This window comes from Uloborus diversus, chromosome 4, assembly GCF_026930045.1.
Source record: "Uloborus diversus isolate 005 chromosome 4, Udiv.v.3.1, whole genome shotgun sequence".
NCBI lineage: Eukaryota > Metazoa > Arthropoda > Arachnida > Araneae > Uloboridae > Uloborus > Uloborus diversus.
Window position 1 is genome coordinate 169,952,205 of NC_072734.1, and position 22,954 is coordinate 169,975,158.

Genomic DNA, 22,954 nt, shown 5'->3' on the forward strand with positions numbered 1-22,954 from the left:
GACGGAGAAACCTTTCCTTTTACCGAATAAACAGATCAATAGTTATTAATAACACTGTAGAATAGAAACGTTAGTATTTTATCCTTTCTGAAGCAAGAACGCTCCGGGACTAAGTTCAATAACAGCGCTATCAACCACGTGCAGATATCTAGCGATATGATCTGACGCATTAAAAAACATCTAAATATGTAAAATAAAATGAAAAAAGTCAAAAGAAGTTGAGCAATGGCTGTCAAAAGAGAATAAGGAGTTGCAGCGGAGAGGTATGTTTTGACTTTTCTGAACAGTATTAATGCTAGTTAAGCTTCTGACTATTTGACAAATTTATATGGTTAAACAGTTTTACAAATAATACGTTAATGAATTGAACTTCCTAAAGAATGACTTTGTTGTTTTTCATACCTTCTGGAATACATTGAGAACAGTGTTGCTTCGGCAAAAGTCAAAAATTGTGACCCAATTTCTTTTTCAAAAGGTTTTTTACTAAAATCCAATTTTTATACTTTTAATTTTATTATTATTAGTTTTCAAATCTTCAGTGCTATAAACCGTTTTTAAATTAAATATTTTATAAAGAGTTTTCTGCGTCATTTTTTTGCGTTAAATAGTTAATAAATATTTTAAAGCTGCATAGTTGTAGATTTCATTTTTGTTGTTATTTTTTTATTAACTATTTTACTGAAGATGTTACAATGAAAGACCGAAATTGGAGAATGTTAACATTCATCGGTGATTCACCGGAAACATTAGGTCTTTCATTGATATCTTTACTAGGAGAATGTTGACATTCACCGACGAGTGTCTACATTTACGAAGCTTCGGCTTTTGCTAATTCCAATAGTTCTTCAGAAATGCAAGTACAAGAATGTCCGCTAACATTGTCATTTCAGGAACAGTTAGCTTACTGGTTATTATTATAATTTTTTCATAATTTAATGGTGTTTTCCAAATGCTTTGTCACAAGCTTTAATGCTAAAAAATGTACATATTTACTTATCTGTAACTTTTAGGTCTATCAAATATCTTTTTATTGGATAGATTGACTTTGGTTTAGCAGCCTTCATAAATAATTTGATAAACTTTTTTAGCAAACAAGATTTTAATTAGCGTATTTCATTGCAAATTTGTTTAACTGTGACATTCTTAAGTGAAAAAATGTATATTGTCATGCTACAAACTATTCCTAGTTCAAAATAAAGTCATACTTTTTTTTCTTCTCTTTCCTAAGTTCTAGGAATATTAGAGACACATAGTCATAGTGTTTAAGAAAAAATGGAAAAGGCAACAATGTCAACATTTTCATCTGCATTGATTAAAACATTTGTATTAAACTTTTTTTTCTTAATAAAGTAAAAACTTGTCTACAACGATACTGTTAGGGCCTAAAAAAATATTGTTATATACAGATTATCGTTATAGGCAGTTTGATTATTTATGCTAAAATTTTGCTGAGACCAAGTAAAATATCGTTATAGACAGGTTTATTGTTATAAACAGTATTATTATACACAGGTTTCACTGTACAAGTTAGAATTTTATACAGTCAAAGAGAAAGCAGAACGTTGAGCAATTGAATGCAATTACTGTTTTGCAATAATTTTGAATTCAAATGCTAACTAACATTTAAACAACTTTGTACAATTTAACATTATTCAAAACTTTTTTCAAGACAAACAAAAATCATCGTTGGCAGTATTAATGATTTTCTTACGCCTCTTAGTAATCAGAGTAATGTAAAACTGGGTAGGTTCCTTAGTCGTTAGTAACCGGTAGTAACTACATTAAGAAAGAAAAAACAGAAAGTAGCCACTTTTCTTTACTTAAAATCCTAAACGAACTATATTTTCGATTTGCTAAAATTAATAATTTTAAATAGGGTCAACTAGGATGAAAGGAAACATAATTTCAATGTTTTAACTTGAGATCCTTCCTTTCTTTTGTTAGTTAATAATCCTAAACAGGGTCAATTAGGGTAAAAAGAAACATAATTTCAATGTTTCAACTTGAGATCCTTCCGTTCTTTTGTTAATAATCCTAAACAGGGTCAATTAGGGTAAAAGGAAACACAATTTCAATGTTTCAACTGTAGATCTTTCCTTTTTTTTTTTTTTTTTTTTTGATGAACTAAGAGATACAGTTTTGTGCTCTGTGTTCAAGACTAAACTCATTGAGAGTAACTGGGCACTTAAAGTTTGACTTAATGACTGTTTGTTAGCGAACGAAATCATGTCTCCTTTTGCCTCAGCGTGTTTCCTTTTATCTCAGAGACTAGGGGGTATAGATGGTGACACGCCATTCATTTCCCATGAGGTAGATGTAGGTTGATAACGCACTATACACAATCAGTTTAGAAGCTTCAGAAGTTCTTCACCAACAGTACTCAATCTGTAGTCTCTAGGTTGCATGCGATCTGCTGAATCCTTCAAATGTGACCTGAAATCATTGTAATAAAAAATGAATGCAAAAATATAAATTATGAATCTCTTCCGAATATCATTTAAAATAACTTTAAAAGCAAAATCGCATAACATTTTTAATTACACCCTAAATTTATGCAGAATACACACAAATGTGTTATTAAATCAAAACAAAATCTTCCAAAAAAATAAGAAGACTGAAAAACTGAGTTACTTTCATTTACCTCAGAGTATAATATTTGCGGAAAAAATGGAAACACCAAAATTGCACATCAAAAATAGCCGGGAAGGTTAAATTCATAAATAAATATTTTTAGTATTCTTTCGCATGACAGATAAAAGTATTTGGAACTTTGCATTTGTAGAGCTGCTGAGGAGGAAAATGCTGGATCGCTAAACTTTAAAAAATAGCTTTTTCAGTGTCGTCTTCCAACAATCATAACGCCAGCACAACTGTTTGGAAACTCGTGGAATTCTCGGAATATCTTCTGCATGTTACCTAACTCTTCACTCATCAAGAGTTTAGTTTCGAAATTTACCACAAATGTGGCAATAGAGAGTGTTTTCATTCACCTTATCTTTTCTTTTATCCCAACTGAACTTATGTTTTTTTAAAACCTATTCAATATCCTCACATGAATAATAGTCAAATTACTGATCGAGTAACGCTCTGACGTTTCCCACAATGAAATTCGCTCCACAGCATGATAATTTGATAATATTTTTTGGCAATGTTTGACATGCAGTGAAATGCTTTATTTTGACAAGGCTGAACTGGATCCGGTAACTTAACTGTTTTACACGTAAGACTCATTTTAGGAAAGTGAGGAAACGAAAAAGGGGTCAACAAAGGGGACGCTATCTACTGGAGTTTAGGATCCACTGGAGTTAGGGTTAAAATTTCAACTATCAAAATATCACCAGGTAATTGCTTCGTTCAAATTTAGTAGCAATTTTCACCAAATACTAATCATTCCTATAAAGAATTTGTGAAAAATAATGGTATCCAAAGACAGTTTATTGAATGTTAATAAACATCGCCCGCAAGAATTTCCTCATCGACTGTGCATTAATCATTGACTATGTTTAATAATTTTTGTTATTGATGAAATTTTTCTGTTGTTTAATCACATTATAACCAAATTTTAACTGAATAGCCCCTTATTGCAAACTTTCGTCACTTATAGCACAAATAATGAAAGTATTTAACTAACCAAACACCATAATTATGGAAATACATTTGAATATAGTACCTAACAGAAAGATAAAATACGTTTTTAAAGGAATACAGTTAAAATGTTCTATCATACAATCCTTGAAATACCGACAAGCATTCGAAATATGATTCTGTGTACCAAAAGAATTTATCCTAAAAAGATAACAGAATAACATTAGTTAGTTTGGTTCTCATTGCAGATGAAGTAAATATTTTAAGCACGAAATAAATAAATTCAATGCTTTATATTTTTCGAGATCTTTATAATTTCTCACTAGGATTGAAACATTAAGTTGAACTTTTGACAATCTTTTGGAAAAAAGTGTCTATTTTTCAAAGTTTAAGTGAGATATATATTTCTTTTAGGTGTCAAATGAAAATGGTAAGAAGTCAATAATTTGCATAATTTAAGAATCAGAAGAAAGAAAAATGGAAGTTTGATTAAGGCATTTTATTTTTGATGAACTTTCTCGCGTAGTACCAGATGCATTTCTCTAGATAAGATTAGATTTAACAACAGGTTGACTGGTGCTAAATATTCAAATATTTCTGCAAAACTGTTTGTCTCTTCCTAATCTCGTTTTCTACCTATATCCTAGTAATTGAAAATAAGGCTGTGATGGATGAAACCAAAACGAAAATTCCTAAATCCAGCACTCCTCTAAAGAAAAATGACACCACCATTCAGTATGGAGGATTGTCAACTGGTGATGACGTTCCTCTTCTCACAGACGCTTTTACAACTCAAAGCAGATTTTCAAAAATTTATGAAACTGTTTGCAGTTTGACAATAGAACCCGTTATGTTCAGTTTCATGTTCGCTTTTGTCATGAACATGATCATTGTATCCAACATGATCATGGACAAAGGTTGCCTCTATTACTATAACTATTCACGGGAAGTGTGCCAGAACCTAAGCGGCCATCCTGATGTAAAAGAAACTGTAGAAATATTGGCCAACAATTATTCCGTGTATTGTAGCTTGACGAGTTTTTTAGGTGCTTTGGGAATGGTATTCATAGCACCGTGGAGTGACAAATACGGAAGAAAGCCTCCTGTCATTGTGGCAATGTTTGGTGTGCTTCTGACAGACGTCGGCATGATGCTGTGTGCCTACTATTTCGATTCGAAACTAGAGTATTTAGTACTTGCGCGTGTACCGGGAGAACTGTTTGGTGGACTTATCTGCGTCCTGACGGTTGTCTTCAGCCATGCCTCAGAAGTGTCCACAGAAAAGAACAGGACAGTGAAGTACACTTGCGTCGAAGTTGCTTTGGGTCTTGGAGTGGCTTCTGGGATGCTAACGGCGGGATTGCTCTACAAGTACTATGGCTATATATACGTGTACATTACGTCTGCGGCGTTACATTTTTTCAGTGTTCCGTGGACAATTTTCTGTGTCAAAGAAACTGTAGGTTTGGATAGCAAAGCATCTTGGAAACAGAAGATGCGAGATTTTTTCAACTTTGAAAGTCTTAGAAAGAATATTTCCGTTGCATTTAGGAAGAGGGAAGGACACACCCGCGCCCTGCTGTTCCTCAGTTTTGCTTCAATGTGCTGCTGTATATTGACTTACGAAGGTAAAAGTTTACGATTGTTTCATAGATTATTACATTTTTATTTATTTGCATTATATTATTCATACCGTTACGTAAAAAAAGATAAAAAATGAAATAACCTCATTAAAATAAACTGATCAATGCCGAAGTTTTCCGATTTTGATCTAATCTTGGCTCATATTGTACATTTATGAGTTTTTGTTAAATATTATAAATATACCAAGCCTATATGATGTCTTTTTACCAAGTCTTAAAAATTTATAAGTTAAGTTTAAGTTTGCTACCAGAAAGTTTTTTTTTTTTTTGTGACAGTTTTAAGAGGTGTTTCTAAGAAACTGTAATATAAACAACAGAGCAACAAGTTATTTTCTCCGTCCACTTTTTAGAACATTGTTTTTTAAAAGTGCATTTTTAATTATTCTTGCACTCATTCACAAATAGTTTCGTCTTCGGTCGGAAACTCGTCGCTTAGGTGGGTATAATTTAGGATTAGAAATTATGGGAGGTAGCGCTGTGCGAGAAATTTAGTCAGCTAGAATACTTCAAATATAATGCCAATACATAATAATAATTATTATTATTAATTTGAACTAAGCCAATCAAAGAAACTTTAAAACATGTGAATCAGAAAACGAAAAATGCAAAAAGATGAGTTACCTTTATCAAAGATAATTTTTTTCTTAAAACAGGGGAAAAAAAGTTACCCCCCATATAACGAAGAAAAATTCACTTTTTTGCTTGGTATAAAGAGTATAATTTTCACCAAGTTTGCGAAAGTTTTTTTTTTTTTTTTTTTGAAGCAGCATTATTGTTAGTTGAAAACCAACAAAGATAAAATCGGGTAAAACGGATTCCTTGAAAAACTCCGAATTTATTTTGTATCTTACTACGTCTCTCTCAGCCGTTTTCGTGGAGATAGTGTGACAGATACATACAAATGTGTACACGTATGGTTAAAGGGCAGTTTCAAAAAAAAGCTGTGCAAAGAAAACAAAAAAAGAAAGAAACTAAATAATAAAGACTTTTCTTCGTTGAAAGTTATGAAAAATAATAAATGAAATCACATTTATTCTGAAGATCAAATGCAATTTAAAATATGTTAGTCGTTTGCTTTACAAACATATAACACTTTGGTGTTGAATACTGTAGATAAATGTTTTTACCTTTATCGGATATTCTATTATATTTTTCAAAAACAAACCATGCTTCTCTTTGTTATTTACCAGCCTATGCAAGCATTGGGTTTATTTATGTTCATCAAATTTTCAACTGGGATCCGAGCAGATACAGCACCGTCAGCACTACCGCACAGATAGCTCAGATGGCTTGTACCCTCGCCCTCGTACCAATCTTCGTTGGATTCTTTAAAATGAGAGACAGCACCCTGGGAATCATAGGCACCGTGTCAATGCTATTGAAAAATCTTTTCTATGCATTTGCAAAAGAGGGTTATGTGTTTATTTACTATATAGGTAACATTCTTTTTACTTATAGCTATGTAAATACTTATATGTTCATTCATACATAACTGTAACTATTCGCAAATATGTAATTTAATACGAGTTGATGTGTGCCTCACATACCTTCCTTTTACTCCAATTTAATGTCATTTCCAAATTATTGGCAATTTTAATGTCATTCAATAGTTAACTCTCTAAATATCACCAACAGTGGCCAAATTGAAACCAGATTAAGAAAATAATTAAAAAAAAAAAAAACACGCCAAATTTGTTGCCAAGTTGGCGATAAAACTTGGCGACCAAAAGACTGGCGATATATCGCCAAGTGTCCGCCAAAAATAACACCACTTAAGTTTACATAGAAATTAACAATGATTCCCCCCCAAAAAAGGGGCAAAAGACCATTTTAGAAACACCCGAATTCAACCAAAAGGGAGGTACACAACTAACCCCCCTAGGAGTTTACGTACCAAATTTCAACTTTCTAGGACATACCGTTCTTCAGTTATGCGACATACATACGCACATACGTACATACGAGAATATTCATTATAATTAACTCGGGAATCGTCATTACGGATATTTCACGTGTCTATACGTTCTTAGGCACTTATCCACGTCTAAACAAGTCGAAAAAAAACTCAATATTCATTCGGGGGTGAGTAAAATGGAAATTAAGGTACATTTTTGAGTGAAAATTTTTTCGCGAATACAATACTTCCTTTTTTGTAAAAGGAAGTAAAAAACTGTAGACGATATAAATTAATAGAATCATTTAATTTCGATACAATTAATTAGCTTTAGATATCCTATATGTTTAGACATGTTATAAAAAAAAATAATACCAATGAACCAAATTAAACATACTTTAAATAGAAATTAGTTTTTTGAAGTAGCCAAAATAAAAACTTGTTACTTGTTCAATAATTTTTGACAAATAGGTATCATAAAATAATACCCTTTCGTTCTTTAAATATTCAAATTGGATAATTTTCTGCAAAAGAAAAAAAAAACATATATGTCAGTAATCAAGTCAATTCAGAGAAAACAAATTAATTTGTTTGAAACCCAATATCACTTTTTAAATGATTTGCACAAAATCTACATATTCGTTGAACATTACAGATATTTTTGTTAAAAAAAAACTTCTGCCTGAAAACTATTCCATACTTATATTTATGTCTTATTTACTTATTTAGGAATATTATCTGGTATCTTCAGTTCTCTATCCACCTTAGCAATTCGTTCCTTTATATCGAAACTTATTGATAAAGAAGAACTTGGTAAGCTTGTTACAAAGTTTGTTTTATTCACTAAGAAACATTCTGAAGCATTATCGAACGCGTATATAAATACTGAGGTGAATTCGCAAATTTTTCAATATTAGAACGCCAATGAGAAACATTGGACTCTTTACAGCCATGGAGTAACAAACTGCGGCCCCAAATTTGTAGCTTTATATCGGTGCTTTGGACTTCATTTTTTCCGATATAGATCCGCATCAAATTTACGAATCTCTCACTGGTTTTCTAAAATATTTTGAGCAACCAGTGTGAAGACATACTCCGCTTCTATATGAGGTTATTTGCTTGCAGCTCGGTTATGGCTATTACAGACTGTTGTTCTCAAAATTTGGGTGGAACTTGCAGTTTCTGAATGCTGTAGTCGAGCTGCATTGCTTTCAATTGTGTCATCTCTGGGTGTAGGGCGGTAATTTGAAATGTTGAACCCTTTGCTTTATTCTTTCACGAAGAGGGCTTGCAATTCCTTTTTATTTTCAGCATCTCCTCCAACGGTTTTGTTGCTCATTAAAGAGAATTAAAGTTTTCAAAATAGTCCCAAAGTATTGTTTTTTAACTTTAAATCATCTATCCTTTAAGCCCGTTCGCATGATGTGTGTGTGTGTGTGTGTGTGTGTGTGTTTTTTTTTTTTTTTTTTTTTTACCGGAGGAAAATTTTTTCTTTCATTATCTTTTGAAACTTGTCTCTAAACTTACCTAAACCCGTGTTAAAATTTAGCAGCGTTGTATGGCATTCTTTGATAGATATGATTAACAAGAAAAAAAATGTTTTTTTTTTTTTTCATATTTTGCGTAATTATGTAGTAGAGATTTTTGCGTAATATCTTCCACACACACATATATTTGTATTTTATGTCGCGTCAAATAATAATGCTTTTTGTCCCCAAAATACAGGTCGTGTGTTTTCATTTCTGGCAACATGTGAAGCCATTGTGCCCACACTTGGGACCATAGCAGTGACAAAAGTGTTCAATGCAACTATTGAGATTTATCCCAGTGTCAGCTATTTGATGACAGTGGGCATCCTAGCACTGCCGCTGCTGACTTTCATGTGAGTAATCAAATGTCTTTTGTTTTGCTTTTTCAAAAAAAATTAAGTAATTATGTCGACAAATTTTTTTTTGCGCCGGCGCACTGGTATAGCAGTTAGGCGTTGGCCGCTCAAAGGCGCAGGTTCGAATCTGGGTACAAGGGCGCCAATATGCAATATTTTAAGGGGGGGGGCAGATATTTTCCCCGTGGTTTAACAGGATATTTTCCCCATAGAAACCGATTTCAATACAGATTAGAGTTATTAAAATTTGACATTTTTAATAACTTATTCATTAATTGCTGGAGAAGAAATGTTTTTACATTTTTGCAAAGAAAAAAGTACTACTAAAAGCAGGGAAATTCTAATTTCAAGGGGAGGGCATTGAGCCCCCCCCCCCTTTTGAAATTCGAATTTCCTTGCAAGCAATAATTTTTTTTTATTGTTTCATCATTTTTGAGGTACTATAACCCCTTAAGTAAAATAGGGGGTGTCCTGGACTCATCTGAAAAAAAAAAAAAAAAAAAATTCTTGACCACCCTAATACTCACGCAACAAACAGACCCTTGTGGCATGTGTGTACTGTGAAAGTTGGTCTTACACCAAATTAAGGTACAGTTGAAAAAGTGAAGCAGCGCACCTCCAAATTGCTAACCTGGCTGGCACACGACAACATCACTGTAATCATTCAGTTTGTTCGTAAAATTCATTAATCATTAAAAAGTAAAACACTAAAGAGAGAATATCTCGATTTCTGTAGCAAAAATTCCAAATGTGTGTGTTTGTACTGTTTGACCATCGATTACACGGAAAGGCTAATATTCGGTTTAGAGGCGGAAATGGACGTATCTATTAGTTTACAGGGCTGTTAGTTGGTTTGCTTCAGATGTGCACTTTTGCCTCTCTATTATTTAGCCTTAGTTTTGTAAAAATGAAAATTTGCTCACAGCAGCATTTTTTAAATCTATAAAGAATATTCGATCCATATTCTCACGGCAAAAATTAATTGATTTTTTTATTCACAACAAAGTTTTGAGCTTACCATTTTGGTTTTACGTTCCTGAACGAAATTAAGATATTTTATTTTATTTTTGTTGTTTCCATGGTAACTATTTTTGTTTCCCCTTATTTTATTTTCGAGAATGCAATAAATGAATAAGGCACTAGTGACATTATAAAACGCGTGCATAAAAATCCCATCGTTATTTTCCCTTCTCCCCTGCTAGATTCATTCAGATGGAATCGTCGTTACTTGGCAGATTGCCGAATTACATACAATCCGTGGTCAAACAGTATCAGCTTCTAAAGATTCTCTCTCTCTCTCTCTCTGTCTCCCTCTCTAATTGAGTTATTCACTTATTTTCAGATTGGCATCCAAGCTTACATCGTTTTCATCAAAGCAAGATACTTTTCATGCTAGTCCTATAAACGAAAAAGGTACAAAATAATGGAGGAGAAATTTTTAAAGAGCGTTTGCAACTACTTCATTTGCATTTATAAATATGGATTTCAAAGTTGTGAACTGAAGCTTCGTCATGTGCAATGTAGAATCAGAAGAAAAAAGAAGATGATTGTTTCATAAATTATAAAAATCATCAAATATAAAATCAATGTTTATAAAATTGCACTATTATTTATGTTACATTTATTAGAACTATATTTGTAATTGAATGACTTTTTAAAAGGCTACTGATTTCATATGTTTTGGAAATAGAAGAAAATGCCATTGAATTGGTTTATGTATGTAAATACACATTTTCATTATTTTTTAATTACATATTTGTAATTCGTTCTTTACAACTGGGACGTATTTAACATTATCGAAGTTTTAGTGTTTTTTATTTTAATATTTTGTATATTTTAGTAATGTTTCATAAGAAAAATGATTGATGGTGGCAATAAAAGTTTTTAAAACCTTTTGTGGTAGTTATATTAAATACGTTTTTATTCAAAGAACTAATCTCTTATACCATGAGAGGAGACTTCCTCGGGATATAGAACTCACAATATAGTAGCAAAAAAAGACATTTTCCTTGAGCAACTTGCAGTGCTATGGCGCTGGAATAACTTGTCTGAGCGCCATTGCAAAAATTAAATTTGAAAAAAAAAAAAAAAGAAGAAAGGATCCCCGCAAAACATTGATGCATGTAATGCAATGTACTGAATGAAAAAGTACATTTTATGTATCATATAAAGTTATTTCTTGTAGAAGAAATGCTTCTTTGATTCTTTATTTATTTCTTACTATCGGAAATTACTTCTTTTGAATAATCATTCTGTAACCACAATGGGGTCGTTTCCGAAATTTTAAAAGTTTTTTTTTTTTTTTTTTTCGAAAGAGCATGTTTACAAACATGCTCTAGGAACAATAGGAACTGACCATTTTTTGAATAATTTAACAAAGTTTAGTATTTTTTAACAGCTATTTTAACCGTTGGGCAGATTCAATTTAATTTTTTACGCTTCTGCACATGACTCACAAGTGATGAAATGCCGTTTACTGATGCCATTAGCGCAGAGCGCAATATTTAATTCGCTTCTGAATTATCGTAACCTGAAAACGTGGTAGAGAGCAAGCGTAAACATTCAGCTCACCAGTGGAGTGCGCGTCTAAGTACATCACTTGGGACGGTATCAAGACCTCGCATTGTTTGAAAACTCGGACATTTAAAAAATTAGTTAAAAATTAAATGTTGGGAAAATGAAAGTATTTTCTGGATCCTTTTTTTTTTTTTTTTTGCTCATTCTGTCAACTTCAGTGACTAAAAATAGTACTTTTAACTGAAGGAAACAACCTTATTCAATAACCACTCTGATTCAACAATTTTGAAATTCTCAGCTTGTCAAACGTTTTAAAGCTAAAATTTTAAAGAAAACTTAACGATAGTATACTAAAAAAAAAAAAAAAAAATTGTACTACTAGAATTTTTAGAGCTCTGAAACAAGCATATGTAATTTCTACAGCTACAGCTCAAACCACTGTTTCCAGTCATAGCATAAAGCATTAATCAGCACTGCAAATTCCCAGCACACATTTGAAATACGTTAGACATTTTTTAATACAGAAAAAGTGTTCCAGTTGCCTGAATGTGCACTAAAATGTGTCCGTTCAATAGAAAAGTTACTGGAGCACGTTTGAGAACAGATTGGGAATGCATTCCCCAATCTGTTCCCGGCGACGGTTGTTAACTGTCCCGTGAGATTGCTGTAAAGTTAATGGCAAAAGCTGCTGGTGTAATCAAAGGAGTCTCTAAAAGGCGCGCCACAAAGTGTTCTAAAAGAAAAGGCATGGTGTCGGTCAAAAAATGTTCTCAAATGCGTCCCCGAAAGCGTTCAAAAAGTGTGCTGAACAAAATATGGGTTTCGAAAAATGTTCTCAGTTGTGTTTTAAAAACTGTCCTCAAAAAGTGTGCTTCAAAGTGCTCTAAAAAGGTTAAACGGGTCCGTGTTCAAAAAGTGTCTGAAGATTTGCAGCGAATTCATGTGCAACTAGTTCTGACATTTTTGGTGGATGGTTGCATTAATTGAAAAAAAAAAAAAAAAACACACACACACACACACACAGGTACCCCATCATACGTGGTTCGTACGGGGAGGGGATGTCAACTGTCCCTCACTTTCAAAAGTACAGGCACTTTGCCGCCCCACTTTTCAAATTTTTAAATTAACGATCAGTTAAAAAAATATAAAATTGCTCGACTTACGTGCTTAAAAAACAAAGAACTGCATCAATAAGTGTGTAACAGTAAATATCCAACGTTTTTTAGCAAAACAGACAGATGAAACGCTAAAAAACAGATGCAAGATAAGTAAACGGATAAAACGTTGGATATTTCCTTTTATTTCGTATTTTATTGCTTTTTAGTGGTACCCGCACGGCTTTGCCCGTAATAGAAAAATTAAAAGGTCTTTTGGTTCGCCTGTATATTTACAAATAATGTATGGTGAATTTTCGCTCCAATTGGCTTGTACCCATGTTACGGTTCCACGTTATGCTAATTTCGTATCTCGCCAATTGGCTTGTGCCCATGTTACGGTTCCACGTTATGATAATTTCGTAATTTACTCGTCCATCTTATGATATTTTTTTTCTTAAAATTAGAATAGAAAAAGAACCACATCGAATATCCAAAAAATCGTTTCGAGGTGCACACCTCCATGCTACAAACTATTTTTGTGCCAAATTTCATGAAAATCGGCCGAGCGGTCTAGGCGCTATGCGCGTCACAGAGATCCAGACATCCTCCGGACAGAGAGACTTTAAGCTTTATTATTAGTAAAGAATAAGTGTGTGTTTTATGTTTTTCTCAGGTTATTATTTCATAAAAATAACTATGGGTCTTTGAATTGGAAGGAAGGAGACTTACTGTGACCATCCCCACGATTTTTGTAATCGTGTCCCAAATGTTTCAAAGAAAGTCATTTAATTAGTAGTGACGTCAAAATTCGATTGCGCAATTTTATTTAACACTAGTGGTACCCGCACGGCTTCGCCCGTAATAGAAAAATTAAAAGATCTTCTGGTTTGCCTGTATATTTACAAATAATGTATGGTGAATTTTCTCACTAATTAGCTTGTACCCATGTTACGGTTCCACGTTATGATAAATTCGTATCTCGCCAATTGGCTTGTGCCCATGTTACGGTTCCACGTTATGATAATTTCGTAATTTACTCGTCCATCTTATGATATTTTTTTTCTTAAAATTGGAATAGAAAAAGAACCACATCGAATTTTCAAAAAATCGCTTCGAGGTGCACACCCCCATGCTACATACTAACTTTGTGCCAAATTTCATGAAAATCGGCCGAACGGTTTAGGCACTATGCGCGTCACAGACATCCTACAGACATCCTACAGATATCCTACAGACATCCAGACATCTAGACATCCTCCGGACAGAGACTTTCAGCTTTATTATTAGTAAAGATAAAAAAAGCCATCTCAGGGGTGCCGACCACCTAACCTGCACCGTTCGCAGCTCCTTTGACCCCCCTCCCTTTTTTTTAAGGCACAAGCCGTCTGTACTCCATATAAGAAGGTAACTTTATATTAGGAGACTTGACACAGTGCATTTCTAGACCCCTGACAGGAGATGCTCGTATGGCAAGAAATGACCGATAATGATGTAGAAATTGCATCAACAACATTGTGAAGTGTAGCTAAATTTAGTGCCGAAAATAAGGTGCTGAATGTAATATCAACTAAGCGATATTTGGCGGTACCGAAACCTATTTGTAAGCTTGTGTCGCTGCGAATTTTCGCAATTTTTAAAGTGTTGTCCTAAAATCTGCGAATTTCCGCGATTTTAAGAGCGTTTTCCTGAAATCTGCGAATTTCCGCGATTTTTAGAGCGTTTCCCTACAATCTGCGAATTTTTGCGATTTTTAAAGCGTTAATACGGTCCTAAGGTTCGATATTTTAAGAAAAACACTGGCAAGATTTGTGGAGAAATTAAAGGTACACGCGATTTCACCGTCTGCATGTTGCAGGACATCCATCTGCAAAAGCACGTGACACACACACCACACACACAGATGTCTTTGATTACTCCGAATATTTAAATTCTAGAAAATCGTCTGTCAAGGTATGACGGAGAAAAACTGCTTCTACATTTGAACCAAACAATTGAACTCCAGTAGATAGCGTTCATTGTTGACCACTTTTTCGTTTCTTCATTCTCCTAAAATGAGTCTCACCAGTAAAACAACTAAGTTACGAGATCCAGTTACGCCCTGTCAAAATAAACCTTTTCCCTTCATGTCATACATTCCCCAAAACATATATATATATATATCAAATTATAAGGCTGTGGCGCGAGTTGCATTGTTGGTGACGTCAGAGCGTTAATCGATCAGGGAATTGTCTATTATATCTTTGTTGATCTTAAATGAAGTTGATAAATCTTCCATAGTGAGGAATTTGATGCTTAAAAAGAAAATACGACCAATGAATTCAATTTTAGAAATACAAGCTAGAACGTCATCTCAAATACCACATGATCAATCCCACTTGTGTAAGTTCCAAAAATAGCGTAAATGCTGAGCGATCATTTTCTGAACATAAAAATGTATTAAGCGTTGATTGATGAAACGTAAACGAAAATAACTACAATCATGCCCAAAATTGAAGTCCCAAACATAAATCGGGACTTCAACATATTCAGACATATGCAAAATCTGAAAAACTTTTCCCTGTGTTGCCACGAAGTTAGGCACGGAAGTGTAATACAATGGGAGAAAGAACATAGAAACTAACAACTTGGGAAAGATTTTGATTGGGACTTAAGAAACAGGGACATCAAGAAGTGTTAAATTATGAATCAGACAGAAAGCCTTTACTCGTGAGAAGCGTGTCTAATATGGAGTGTGACTACCGTGCGCTGCTATAAAAGCTTCACAACTACTGTTTATGAGAGTGGTCAAAAGTGCAGCAACATTTACTACAAAAGATACTACAAATTGCCTAATCTAGTTTTACAGTAAATTTTATTTCTTAATGGATCACTGTAGTTTGCTAGTGTAAAGAAAGTTGCTAATTGTTCTAGAAAGTCTAAGCTGTGTAGTTGAGGAATTCAAAGAGAAAAATGTCGTTGTGTGTGTACTGGTATTTTTTCTTGGAATTTGATAACCTTAGAAAAGTAGGCTGTAGTCCAATAAGGCCATGATTGGCCTTATTAAAACTCGGTATCCTTATTATGATACCGAAGGACCGGATGTAGAATATGATCCTGTGTGGCATATGCAGCACATATGTGTTCGAACTGTGCACAAGGGTGACCAGGAAACAAAAATAACGACTTATCAGTACCCTGAAAGTGACGATTAATCCTTTGATTTTCCATTGAAGTAGCTATGGAATTCTCGATAATGTTTTTGAATTTATCAAATGGGGTTTTTGACTTTTTATATTCACAATAAGGACAAATTGTCTTTCTTGGTTGAAACTTCTGAAAAGTGTAATTGGAACTTTAAATTTTCATAATGAGGCCGTGAGAAGTAAAGGATGTAAGTGCCAAAAATAAAATTTTCGAGATAACCGGTACAAATAATGGGGAGACTCTCCCCAGCTTTGGGGTAAGAGATGGTACTAGTAGCTCTCTTGGATACTGCTATACAGGGTAATTTTGAAAAAAAAAAAAAAATCAATGAAAGCCTAACTACGATCAGAATTTTTATGGATTTTTTTATTTTTTAGGAGTGATGTGTCGAACGTGCAAAATTTGGAGCCAATTGAATCATAAATGAACGCGATACAGGTTATGAGAGCTTAGGGTAGCCTAATTTGGCGCACTTACCTTACCATGACCTTCATCGTACATATCGTATGTTTTACTTTGTTTGTGTTCCCACAAAATTTTAACGAGTCTCCCACGAGTTTTGGTTTGCCTTTACCGCGATACGGCGCGTTTCCAATTGAAGATCACTGTAAAACTCTCTTCCGCTTTCCTTCGCTGCTTAACAGGAATCATTCTCCAGAGAAGGGCGCATCTAGCTTCTGGCCTGGAGAAGGTCATTACCAAAATATGAGCACACAAATTGGAAGAGGGCCATGATGAAACATTCGAACACGAATGGAGGGTCTGAGATTCTCCCCCCTGTAATTTTTCAAAATTGAGTTCCCCAAAAAGGCTGCTTTAGGCTATCTTCGGTCATGTTTTAAGCAAGGCTGCGGAGTCGGAGGAAAAATGACCGACTCGGGAACCGGGAATGTTAGAGCCTTCGACTCCGATTCCAATTCCTTATCTCAAAGTAAGTCCAACTCGACAGCCCTGGTTTTAGGAAGGACGGATATGAGCCACACGATCTACCATTTGGATTTGCACTTGACTCCAGCGTAGCGACATTTTGCTCTTCGCAACGCTGCCAAATTAACAGTTAGTCTATGATTTGAGCATAATTAAATTATGAAACATTTGAATTAAAATTATAATCCATAACAGTACGAAAAAGGACGCAGTAGAATTTCGTTTATCCGGCCCACATTTATCCGGACCTCCGGTTAATCCGCATCAAATTTGTAGAGCTAAAAAATATTATATTCTCTTTTTTGATTATTTTAAATTATGACAACCAATTGTTTTTATTAATTTGTACAACTCTTCCATAGATCGTACAACAAATTTTAACAATCTAACTATAAATAATCAAGTATTTGTGAAAAACAATTTATGAATTTTTGGAAAAGAAATTTTGTTTGGCTGTTCACACTAGTCAGATCACCACATTCCACTTTTTCTTTTCAGAAAGAGTTTTAACTGTTTGTCTCTGTATTGGGCACACGTGCTTATCAGTTATTTACAAGTTTTTTTTATCAGGATTTTTGATTCGTCATTGCTCAGTATTATGTTTCTGCATATCTTTTATTGATAAACGTAGGATTTTGCAGGAATCTAATCGCTTTGTTCTTATCAAAAACATCACATTTTATCAATCATTTATGACTAGCTGCGTGCCCGGCGTTGCACGGGCTGCTTAAAAAATGAAAGAGATGTCCAATTGATGTTTTTGTATTACTCTGACATCAGTTTCTAAAGCGCTAAGGAGTAAATAAATACGCGTAATGCAAGGTTTGCAAAACACCAGTAGAGCATATTTTTGGCAGAAATCTCTTTAACGTTAATCATAGTTATCAATGACACAAGTTAAGAGTATTTTCAATTAGCACAAAAGAAGAAAATATATGCATTATCAACTATAATCTGTACTCACGTTAAAATGAATTACATCTGATAGACTAATTTATGTACAATTACAATCAGCTTTTTACATAAAATGACACACACGTTTTGGCTGATTACGTGAAACTAAAGCACCAAGACTAAATTAATACCAATAAGCATTAATTTAATACCAAGTCATCAGATTCCAATTTAACTTTAGTTAAAATCCTTAAAAACAATAACTTTTGTTCAACTCTGTTTCACTTAAAGAAATCCAAACAATCTTAATTTAACATGTTCTTTTAACGATACAAACTGTGTTTCAACAGGAAGGAAAAAGAGTTATTACAATTCGAAAACTCACCCATGTGACGGGAAAAAGTCCAACAAAATAAACATAATTAGTCACACATCCTAAATGTACCAAAATATGAGGCCGGTGAATGATAAACTTACACTACAATCAATAAACATAGCTAAAGAAACAACTTTCATATGCTTAAAATAGTCAAGAACGTTGAATTTAAAAAATAAAAAAAAAAGACAGACGATAAAATAAAAGCTATGTCCGAATAGGGCAACCAATTTTAAACTTATTTAAAATGAAATTCTAGATGTAAACGTTGCTTTAAGATTTGGACAGCAGCCAAAAAAATCTCTTTTAAAAGAATTATTAGTATTTTACTTACTCACCCATATGCAAAATGGCAACAGGAAAGAAATAAAAATTCCTGAATAACATGTTAATTAACGTTTTAATTAATATCTTCGCTAATTAAAGTCGCACAATTACGAAATTAGTCCTATTGTTTTATTTGGAAAATTTCGAATTGATTGGTATCTCGTTTGACTCTCGATTCGCAGCGGTTCTCGAGAAGATCGATCTTCAGACAGACAGACAGACGGACGCGAACAGATTTAATATTATAGTGGATTAATAATTATGATTGATTTTTTCCGACTAACCGATGCTGATCGATAGGTTTTAAAGGTAACAGATAAATGTAATTGAAAAATTCTCTAAAAGCTAAAAATAAACACGTTTATGCATGATTATGTTAACCGTTTTACGAAGATTTAGGCTTTCAAAATTATTTTTGGATTTTAGAAATCAAACGCTCGTCCTTTCTTAAAAATCTATTCTTACCGTTTCCTTTTTAGGAACTAACTTCTGATGGATAGGAAATTGAAGCTTTGGATACTTTGGATCTGAATTATTTCTATTTCAGGAACTTTCAGTAGGTGAATGTGGGGCAAAGTGAAGTGGTCAAATATTTAATCTGCTTTTAGCGCCACCTACCTGGTAATATTTTAACTATGTAGTAGCACATAAAGTCTATTTCAGTCACCAAAAAAAAAAATAAATAAATAAAATAAGTAAATAAATAAAATAAAATAAATAAATGAATAAATAAATGAATAAATAAATAAAATAAAATAAAATAAATAAATGAATAAATAAAAATAAATAAATAAAACCGCCGAAGATTGAAGCATATGATAGTACAGGCAATTTTCAAAAATTGATACTTGTAATGTAATATTTTGATGCAAGTCAAAAATTATTTTTGTTACTAGCTTTTACCCGCGGCTTCGCTCACGTTGATGTAGTTTTGTTTCAATAGATTCAAGTTAATGGTCAACACAGGGAGAGGTCAAATAGTTACCAAAAAATGGTTTCTACCCAGTTTCGCCGACATTTAAAATGGCCTCCCCCCTTTAATATATCAAAAGATATGATGAAAACTGAAAATCAAGGGAGGAGGGGAGGGGTAAATGAAATGTCGGTGAAACTCGGAAGACACCCAAACAATCACACAACATAAATCAGGAAAACGTTCAGGAGTTGTAAAGAAGTTAGTTTGGGTAATTCTCAAAAATTCCAATTCGAATGATGTCAACAATTCTTAAACTCAACCACTTCCCTTACAATCCCCACCCCCGTCAAATGGTGTCCAGCGCTACATCTGCTATCTAAATTATTGTATAGCTTCTCACCGGAGAAATCGTCCCAAAATAGGGTCAACAGTCAGTACAAATCCAGATTCTAATAATATCCCTTTAGAGTGAGAACATCAAACCTTTAAAATCCCCCACGTGAAGGAAATGAACCTGTTTCTTAACAACGTAAACAGTCCTGATTAAAATACCAAAAAAGTTCAGCGTAAAAATACCATTAAAATCAGAGTAAGCACAACATTTTTTTTTTAAAGTTCCCATTTAAATGAGAACAATAGTACAAAAAACTCATTTCGGAAAGAGAAAAATTCCCTAAAGTCTCTATTAGAATGGTGATATCAGCGTTTTCAAATAACATCTCCTTCTGAAGATCTCCTTCATGATTAATTCCAAAAATCTTCATCAGTACAGGTCCGATAGCATAAAAAACAAATTTAAAAAAAGAAAGAAAGAAAGAACAATACTCTCTATTGTCGCTATTAAAGTAAGGATATTAATTCCACAAAATCCTAATTAGCACCATTAATCCTTAAAAACACACACACACAAAAAAAGAAAAAAGAAAATTAAAAGTTTCATTAAAATTTTTAAAAATTCGCCAATGCGCTAACGTACTTGCCTGGTGAGTCTGGAGTTTTAAAAGGGATTTGGGGGATTGATTTACATTTTAATAGCAGTTTTAATGTCATTTGCGCGTGTTGTTTCCCTAATTTGGTGGATTAATTTTAACTGCAATACCCTATTTAATGATATTTTTACCAAAATTAATTCGGCGAAGTTTTTACATTTTAATGCAAAATTTTGTAATGGCTGTAGCGATAAGATTTTTGAACACTCGTCCCGACCGCGTTATCATAACTCTGCCTATCAAATAAGTTTTTAAAATGTCATTTTGTGTTTTTGCAATTAAATTCATTTTCTTCAACGAATGCAATCTAATTCATTATCTATTTTTGCAATTAAAGCAGTGTAAAAATGTAAAAATAATCCAAATGCATTATTTGGAATGAAATTTGCGGTAATCGTTTTTGGATACCTTCGATAAGTCTCCCCCTCCCTTTTTTGTAAAACTGTGTGTTACTAATTTTATCGCAGAGATAGTGTCGCCAAATACTGAGATACTTCTGGTGACCATGAAATGATGCTATCCGTAATGTTTCCAAAATAAATAGTAAAGTTTGGCAGTTGTGTTTGAAATTGTGCGCAAACTTGTGCTGTTTATGGATTTCATTAATTTAGTTGGCGCATCATTTTACATGTTAACAAATGATATAAAGAAAGAAATATTAAAGAAATGGCGATATTTTGGTTACATGGAGAAAACCGAAAAACATAACCGAAGAATTTATACGAAAATTGGGTTTTATCGCCCCTAGGGGGGTTTTGCCCCCCATAACGGGACGAAAACTACCCTATGTGTTATTCTGATGCATAAACTATATTATTGTAAAGTTTCATCAAAATCCATTCAGTAGTTTTTGCGTGAAAGAGTAACAAACATCCATACATCCATACAGACAAACTTCCGCATATATAATAGTAATAAGATTATAAAATGATAAAGTTCTTGTTATTAATATTTTAAATATTAATTTAGACCTTCTTATATTCGGTGCAGTATCTATTTAGTTAATTTTAAGTTAATTTGTATTTAAAATATCTTTTACAATTAGTCGAGTACATGCGGGGCAAAGTGGATGGGGCAAAGTGAAATATTTTATTTCGTTTACTCACTTAACCATTTACTAAATTACTTACGTTTTCATTTATTAATTAATTTATTTACAGTCCTTCATAGAGTAATAAACTTATTTATTCATTCATTCGCTTATTTTCTTATTCTTTCACTCTTTTACTAACTCATTTATTTATCTTCAAATGTTTAATTAATTAATTAATTTAGTTATTCGTTTATTGTTTCATCATCTTTTCATTTTTTCATTCAACCTTTTATTTACTGAAATTTTCACAAATATTTTTTATATTTGAAAGTAAAATATTCTATTAGAAATAACGTTTATTTTTCACTTCGCCGCATAAACAAAAAAAAAAAAAAAATTAACATTCTCCACTGAAAAGAAATTTGTCTTTTCATCCATAAGCTCTTTACTTTTTGCATTGAAAAAGGCGTTCCCTGTGACGCCGAAACACGTGTCTGCTGTAATTGGCAATTTGTACTTTTTTTACGTTATTTTTTCTTATTTTACTGTTCAGCACAAAGGTATTTATTTATCTTATTTATCTTAAGCTAACGGTTCGTTCTAACGAGGTTAATGTAATGGTTAAGATTTGTATTCTAACCAATGCCATTGATCAGAAGTCGGCAAGTGATTTTACTTGTAGTTAGAGTCCGGTTATTTCTGAAGTTTTTTTAACGAAGTCCAGAAAAAAACCCACACATTCTGCAATAACCATTAACAGTTAAATCAGTCACTCAATTGCTGCCAAAATTGTAGAAAAAGTGATAAAAGTGGCAACTAAAAATATTGTTGTCTTCATTAAAATAATATTAAACGATGTTTTTGTCTAATTTATTGTTTCAAAACATTTTTGGTGGTCCGATTCTTACCTACCGCTATCCGAACCTGGGTCGTGGAGGTTTCCAAAAGCGGTCAAAGAGGTCAAAACCAGCTGTCCGCCAGTTGCCGACTGCTGGCATAGACTATAGAGTAAACTGAAAGCAGTGGCGTACCTAACATGGGTGACTCCCGGGGCGGTAATATGTGGTGTCACCTCCTCTCTCTCCCCCCCCCCCGCCTCCCTACAGACGCAAAAAAAAAAAAAAATGTAAACATGAAGTTCGTGCAATTTTCAGAAACAACTACATTTGTGTAAATTTTACGTGGGCTAATGTACAAAACACAAATAAAAAAGGGGGGGGGGGGTCCGGGGGTTTAGCCCCCCGGAAAATTTTCAAATTTGTAGTCTTGAAAATGCAATTTTGCTTCATATTTTTCAAAAACATGCAATTATATTTATGGTGTCACTCCCAGATGGATGACACCCGGGACGAACCGCAACCGCCCGTAGTGACGCCACTACTGAAAGTGTTAATCAGATTGTTAAACCTTCATTTTATTAGTCACTTTTGTAACTTATGACCGCACAATCACCCATTTATCTCAATCCCCAAACAGCAAAACAAGCTAATTTCGAAATTACTTGATAAAAGGAAAAAATGGATGCTTTTCTTACCAGATTAAAAAAAATGCATTAAAGACAAATTGATCGAAACGTGTGCGCTTCAATTTTAACGCTTGCTAAAGCTGTCATGCATGTGGACCATGCTCATCATAACCGTTGCTATCGCCTATCCTGCGATATCAAACAATATTATCTAGCATAGAGA

The 22,954-nt window shown here is 33.4% G+C and overlaps 1 protein-coding gene across 1 annotated transcript; it reads left to right on the forward strand.

Annotated features, from left to right (window-relative positions):
- The first annotated feature begins 212 nt into the window (after positions 1-212).
- On the forward strand, positions 213-10,886 carry LOC129220470 (proton-coupled folate transporter-like). Its single transcript, XM_054854889.1, has 6 exons — positions 213-263; positions 4,000-5,213; positions 6,419-6,664; positions 7,852-7,935; positions 8,848-9,004; positions 10,350-10,886. The coding sequence occupies exons 2-6, from the start codon at positions 4,253-4,255 to the stop codon at positions 10,429-10,431; spliced, it is 1,530 nt and encodes a 509-aa protein (XP_054710864.1). The 5' UTR covers positions 213-263; positions 4,000-4,252; the 3' UTR covers positions 10,432-10,886.
- Positions 10,887-22,954: the final 12,068 nt, after the last annotated feature.

Excerpts from the sequence above, each read along its gene's own strand:
- LOC129220470 (XM_054854889.1), top strand. The coding sequence starts at position 4,253 with ATGGATGAAACCAAAACGAAAATTCCTAAATCCAGCACTCCTCTAAAG. Across the intron at positions 6,665-7,851 it reads TGTGTTTATTTACTATATAG|GAATATTATCTGGTATCTTC; the intron begins GTAACATTCTTT and ends TTACTTATTTAG. Across the intron at positions 7,936-8,847 it reads TATTGATAAAGAAGAACTTG|GTCGTGTGTTTTCATTTCTG; the intron begins GTAAGCTTGTTA and ends CCCAAAATACAG.